Source organism: Dendrobium catenatum, unplaced genomic scaffold (genome assembly GCF_001605985.2).
Source record: "Dendrobium catenatum unplaced genomic scaffold, ASM160598v2 fragScaff_scaffold_883, whole genome shotgun sequence".
NCBI classification, from domain to species: Eukaryota; Viridiplantae; Streptophyta; class Magnoliopsida; order Asparagales; family Orchidaceae; genus Dendrobium; species Dendrobium catenatum.
In genome coordinates, this window is record NW_021319345.1 from 163,247 (window position 1) to 170,498 (window position 7,252).

General features: G+C 36.0%; 1 protein-coding gene across 1 annotated transcript; it reads right to left on the minus strand.

The window, feature by feature from the left end:
* Positions 1-1,252: 1,252 nt before the first annotated feature.
* LOC110101184 (cytochrome P450 77A3) lies at positions 1,253-4,791 on the minus strand. The gene is made up of 2 exons (XM_028697156.1): positions 3,781-4,791; positions 1,253-1,807 (listed from the first exon to the last, which is right to left on the minus strand). The coding sequence occupies exons 1-2, from the start codon at positions 4,789-4,791 to the stop codon at positions 1,253-1,255; spliced, it is 1,566 nt and encodes a 521-aa protein (XP_028552989.1).
* Between the last annotated feature and the right edge of the window lie 2,461 nt (positions 4,792-7,252).

Below are 7,252 nucleotides of genomic sequence, written 5' to 3' on the forward strand. Positions count from 1 at the left end.
GCCGTCGGAAAGTATTTTCCTACGCCGTTTTTTCCGGCGGCTCGAAAGCCGCCGGAAAACCGCCGGAAAATTAAAAAACCGCCGGAAATTGCTCAAATTCCGCCGGAAAAAGCCGCCGGAAGTCGGTGATTTTCCTGTAGTGGGGTACTTCGGCATCTCGCATAACACTCCGGTGGATCTACTATGTGACAACACGTCAGCTATTGCGCTGGCAAATAATCCAGTATTTCACGCCAGAACAAAACACATCGAGATCGACCAAAGATTCATTCGAGATCATATACACAACAACAACATTAGACTAATTCCTGTCAGTACCATAGACCAAATAGCGGATATATTTACTAAGTCGCTATCTACATCAAGATTCAAAGATTTTCGTTCCAAACTGACAATTGCACAAGAATCGTCAGTTTGCGGGGGACTATTAGAACAGTGAAATAAAGATACTCATTCTTGCAGTCCTATAGAATCAGGACACGTGTAAAGCTGGTTATATATACATTATATATATAGGTGTACAGATGTATTAGAAATGATGATAATAATAGAAAAGCTCTATTTCCTTTTCCTCTGTTTTCTCATCTCTTGGTATGTGTTCTTCCATGAGCATGTAAAAACGCTCAGATCTGATTCTAAGAATTCTTCAATATGTAACAGCTTGGCAAAAAAGCTATATTAAGCAGGTAGGATTTATGACAAAATATTTCATTGATTTTTAAATGGTCAAATAACAATAAGTAATACATGAGATGCTTTAAATAAATAAATAAAAAAGATTATAATCATTGACACAGAAACAGAAGTAAACTGAGCTGAGATTGGTTCTCTGATCACCAAAATTTTTAAAAACTTGTCTCGGTTTGTGCTCGCAGTACTGTTTCTGCATAAGATCAAACAGCACAAGTTAATCCTGATTTATACATTAAGTTGTTTGCATAACCAATATGAAGCCTATAAGGTCAGTCATCACAATATATATATAAATTATCATGAAAAGAGAGAACCAGCAACTGAAGCACCACAATTTGATCCTTTTTAAGGACGATTTAGTAATGATATGATAGAAATCATACAAATACTTCCTTCTATTAATTTGTAAAAACAGTCACCAAACATCATCATCAATATATTGATTTCTATTAATCAATAGAACACATATAGTCGAAAAAAAAAAAAAGAAAAAAAAACCAGAAATCTTCACAGACATTGAATGAAGGATGAATTTTTTTGCTATCAATGAACAAAGATCTTACTTTTGTCCATAAACATCGATCTTACCCATAGTGGCGCTCAAAACCAGCGAATCTCTTTCATGAATAACAGCCCTGAGAGAATTCTTCATCACAACAGTGAAAGCAAAAGTCTCAGTCGTATCAACCTTCTCTCCCGGCGGCGCCACCCACTTAAACTCCCTCACCATATTCGCCAACATCAACTGAACGTGCAACATGCCCAAACTCGCCGCCGGACATATTCTCCGGCCAACTCCAAACGGCATCATTCTCACTCCCTTTGTTCCGGTGACGTCGGTCTCCCATCCTTCGCCGCCTTCCATAAACCTTTCCGGCCGCCACTCCTCCGGACACTTCCACAAGTCTGGATCTTCCGTTAGCCACGCCGTGTAGAACTCGACGCTGGCGGCCGCCGGAACGCGGTAGCCGCCGAGTTCAGCGTCTCTCGTCGCAGCGTGGGATAGGACGAAGTGACTTGGCGGGTGGCGCCGGAGAGTTTCCTTTACTACTGCTGACAGGTAGGGCATTTTCTCCACGTCTTCTTCAGTTATCCTCCCCTCCGTCATCTTCACCTGGGAAAAAATCATTATTATATATTAGATTTAAAAGTTTTTTTTTTTTCTTTTTTTATGGGAAAGATTTGAAAGATATTACTCATATTTCTGTAAATTTATTTGGCAGTAAGTGGTATTTAAATGTAACAAGACATAGGGGCTCTTTGATTTGTTAAAAAAGAATACCACAAATACATAGTATATTTGAAATATTTAAAATTATGTAGATGAATATAAAAAAATATATGATATTTTTTTATTTGGTTTGAAATAAAAATGAATGAGATGTAAAGTTCAAAATAACGGTGATCAACTCGTAGTATATATATCATAATATACAGAAGGCAAAAAATAATTTCACTAAAAATTGAGCGACTTTTTTTTCCTAAAATATTGGTTCCTTTTTTAAATTTCAAATTTTTAAAAAAATTTGTTATGGGAAATATTAATTCTTGAGAACTTTATTTATAATTTTTCAATTAATGAGAAAAATCCTTAAATTCAGTAAAGCTATATAACACAGCTATTTTGATCAGCTGGCTGGGAATTTTATCTACATGAGATGTAAAGTTCAAAATAATGGTGATCAACTCGTAGTATATATATCATAATATACAGACGGAAAAAAATCATTTCATTAAAAATTGAGCGACTTTTTTTTCCTAAAAAATTGGTTCCTTTTTTAAATTTAAATTTTTTTAAAAAATTTGTTAGGGAAAATATTAAATCTTGAGAACTTTATTTATAATTTTTCAATTAATGAGAAAAATCCTTAAATTCAGTAAAGCTATATAACACAGCTATTTTGATCAGCTGGCTGGGAATTTTATCTACGAATCAAGAGCTTTTGAATTTGAAATTTATCTATATAATATGTGTGTGAATTTGTCTTAATTGACCTAAATGTTCTCAAAAGAATTAGAACTTTGTATGATTAGATTTAGGCTTCGTTTGGGATAGATTTCTTACTGCTTTATGAATTATTTTCTGACCACAATTTTTTTTTCTTTAAAAATTTTATACTAAAAAGCTGCTTCATAAAATAATAAGAAAATTGTCCCAAAAAAATCCTTAATGGATATTAAATTAATAAATAACGTGATTGAAAAAACAAATTATCAAAATAGTTCAAATCTATCCTATTTGAAAAAAAAAATAATTTGGTCCCTTGTTTCTGAACGGGAGGCCAAACATCCTCATCAAGTTGGTCCCTTGCTTCAGTTTCCATTATGAAGACAGGAGTTAGAGTACATTAGCTATTAATTGGATATTAAATTAATAAATAACGTGATTGAAAAAAAAATTATCAAAATAGTTCAAATCTATCCTATTTGACAAAAAAAATAATTTGGTCCCTTGTTTCTGAACGGGAGGCCAAACATCCACATCAAGTTGGCCCATTGCTTCAGTTTCCATTATGAAGACAGGAGTTAGAGTACATTAGCTATTAATTATTAATAATTATAATTATATTCATTTAAAGCTCCCAAAAAGTGGAATTATAGATTTTTAAAATATTAACCAATTTTTTAATTGCTAACAAATTCTAACAAAAAATTCATTATGCCCATTTAGGGCTTCTATTAGAGCACATTAATTTATTAATTTTTAATTTTTAATAATAAATATTAAACTCACTCCCCTCCGAAAAATAATATTATAATTTTTTCTCTAGAAAAAAACAGCAACTTTAACATAACTATTTTTTTAATCAAACTAATTAGTAAAGACTCATCATTAATTAAAATAATAATAATAAAATACATACTACACCAATTCTCATGAATCTATATATTTATTATTTAAAATTTGATATCATATTATATTATTTTTATCAAATCAAAATATGAATGAGAAAATGTAATTTCTTTTATAGAAATTGATATTAATAAATTTTTATGTAAATAAAATAAAAATTAAAATTAAAATTTAAGCTTCGGATATCTAATAATCAAATATGTTAGAATGAAAAAAAAGGAGAAAAATGGCACCTCGTCGTAGAGCCGGTCCTGCGCGCTCTGATCGATAACCAGATGCATCATGGCCCATTCAATGGCGGTCGCACTGGTATCAGTCCCCGCACTCATCACCTCCGAACACAAAGTCACGAGCTCCTCATCCCCCAACCTCCCCTTCCCTTCCACCTCCTTCACCAGCAAGGAATCCACATACGCCTCCCCCACCTCACTCACCATCTCCCACTCCATCGCGCCACCACCCCTCCTTCCCCCACTCTCCACGAACTCCCTCCTCGCCCTCACCAGCGGCAATATGCACTCCATCTGCCTTTCCCTCAACCTCCTTGCTTCCTTTATCTGCCCCCTAAACAATGGCGTCAACGCCGGAAGAAAATCCGCCAGCTTTGGCGTCGTCATCATCATTATATCCTTCAACACCTCCTCTATTTCCCTCACCTTCTCCTCCGGCACTTTGGCTCCGAAACAAATGCAAGCGAGGATGCTGCAAATGGTTAGCCGGCAATGCGGCATGAGATGGACGACAGGACGGGAGGCGCGGAGGCGGGAGAGGTGAAGGCGGAGGGCCCAGTCGCGTACCCAGGAGAACGAGCGGACGCGGGTGGGGGAAACGATTTCGGAGACGAGGTTGCGGCGGAGGGAGCGCCAGAGAGGGCCGTAAGGGGCTGAGTTGATCGTGCATTTGCCGGAGGAGAAGAGGAGGCGGGTGGGGGAGTCTGGGGGACGGGAGGAGAAGAGGGGGCCGTGGCGGATGAGGGCGGAGTGGATGAGGTCGGAGGAGGAGATGATGATGAGGGTGCGTTGGCCCATGCGGAGGGTGAAGATAGGTCCGTAGACGCGGCGGAGGTCGCGGACAATGTAGATAAAAGGGCGGTTTTGGAGGATGATTTGGAAGAGGTTTCCGACGACGGGCCAGCCGCGTGGGCCAGGAGGGAGGTCGGAGGAGGAGGGGGTGGAGCAGTGGCGCCACCAAGCGGCGGCGAGGGCGACGGCTGTCAGAATGTAGAGGATGTCGAGGAGATCCATTTCAAGTGTGAGGTGAAGAGAGGTGAGAGAAGAGAAGTTAAAGGGCGGGTTATATAATTAACATGGTGGAGGAAGAAGATGAGTGGGGAAAATTTTTGAAAAAAAATTGTATACGGTTTTTTTTAATAATTATTATTATACTAATAAGTATTTAAGGATTTTTGGACTCATTTTGATTATTTTATTGATAAAAATATTGTGATTCAATTTATTTTCAAAATTACTATATTAGGATATTTTATGGTAATTCTGTAAACTTAGATAAATGAAGAGGTTAATATGTAAAGTGGTAATGAAACAATATTTTGATATAAATTATATTATGTTGGACTTAATAATTGGTAGATTTATTTTGAGATTAGTAAAATATAAATTCTATATTTACGGCACTAATTATAATGAATCTATGAATTTTTAAACGCAAATGATATCAAGGTATAAAATTTATTGATTTTTTTTTAAAATTGGGTGTATTATATAAATAAATAATTTAAATATATACTATATTTTGTAAATTCCATAGGTTTTAAATTTAACTTTTTTACATTTTGATCTGAATATTTTTATTTAAAATGTTTTCTATAAATTATGAAGGGTAGATGAAGTAGTGAGTGGGGAAAAAATGGTTGGAAGATGTGCTAAGTGGCCGGATTAGGAGAAATTATTCTGTGCGGAGTCTGGACGGAAAGAATCATTCGAACATATGAGTGTACACACTGTGTATACATTTGTAAATATTTTATATCAAATTTTTATACACATTGTGTGTAAGTACACTCATATATTCGAACAGTTATTCCTGTCCGGACTCCGCACAGAATAATTCCTCCTGGATTAAGGGGAGAGATAGTCATGTAAGATGACATATATATATATATATATATATATATGGTGGGACATTTAGGCCAATTAAGATGAACTCACACAAAGACCACATATGTCAGATTTGGATTCAAGACATTGTTCATACCATGATGAGCTGCATATTAAAATTAGAAAATTATGTAAGTCAGTAGAGTTGGTTATTATTAAATTAAATTTGTGAAAAAATTATAGCACTTTGAAAATATAATAACTGGTAAGGATATTGAGAGAAAGAGAAGGCTAAAATATCTTAAATATATCTCCATTTATTTATAGGATCGAGAGGGCTATATATAAGAAATGTCACACATAAAAAATATAAAATAATATATGAATATATGATATGTCTATTATAGATTGATACAGAAATATGGATAAGTTGAGTAGCGTATCCCCTCGCGGTGAGGTGAGTGCTTTACATGATTCTTTAATGGTGAGAATCATGAGCGATCGAGTCTTTGGGTTTTGAGTAAAAGAACAAGTTAGTGTCCACTTGTTCCTAAGATGAGTCCCCAAGAATGACGTGAGTGCGCCTAGCAATAAGGGGTGTGCGCGCCCCTAAATATGAATAGCTATAACCTAGAGACGAGTTATTTGGTATTGTAGTAGTCACAAGTTTCAAAAGTGTGTGCTTCATATAGATTGATTGGGGACATCAATAGCATGGAGGTGGCCTTGCTGAGAGTTGTGGATAAATTGAATTGGCTGAGGCGAGTGATCCTGATATCATGTATGCGTCCTTACAAATAAGTCCCTTGGGGGAGCTCATCAAGAATGACAATCACCTTTGTCTACTCCGCACTCTTCTATCTCCTAAAGGTAAGAGCGGATGTTAGGCCATGAACCAAATCTAGCCATAGCCCTTGCAGGGTCGACAGCCTCTCAGTGGGTGGGGATAAATTATTGGGTTCGGACAACGGATGATGTTCGGAGCCCAATGAAAATGCACTACATCACCTTCTACTCGGTATTGAACTCGGTACTGAACAATATCGAGCAGTAATGACCTCGGTACTGCTCAGTATTGAGCTTGGTACTGCTCAGTATTGTTCGGTACCGAACTCCGTACTTCACAGTACCGAGTTCAGTACTACTCGGTACTGCGAAGTACAAAACTTAAGTTGTGTCCGGTGTCCGAACCCAATAATCTCCCCTCAGTGGGTGAGTGTGCCTGCATTGGCTAGATGACATTTTTTATCGAATTACCTATAAATTATTTGCATAGACTTGCAAGATGTTAGGATCTTGGATGAGGAAGAAGATTCTTGAATGAGAGAGAGAGACAGGAAGATAGAAGAGAGCAGTTGCATAAAAGAAGAGAATGAAAACTAATTCTTAATTGTTGCTTGGCTTAGTGTTCTTATTACAAACTATATCACCTATGTATAGACACTAATGACAATAAAAAGCTACATAAAAAGCTAAAATAAGTACAACAAAATAACTAACATAAATATGGACCAATATCCTAACAAAGAATTATATATATATAATTTTTTTCAGCATATTATATTTGTAATAGGAAATTCTTCACACTATATCGGCTTTATTTCAAACCTGAGATAGAAATTAAAGTTTATTAATAAATTGGCTGAAA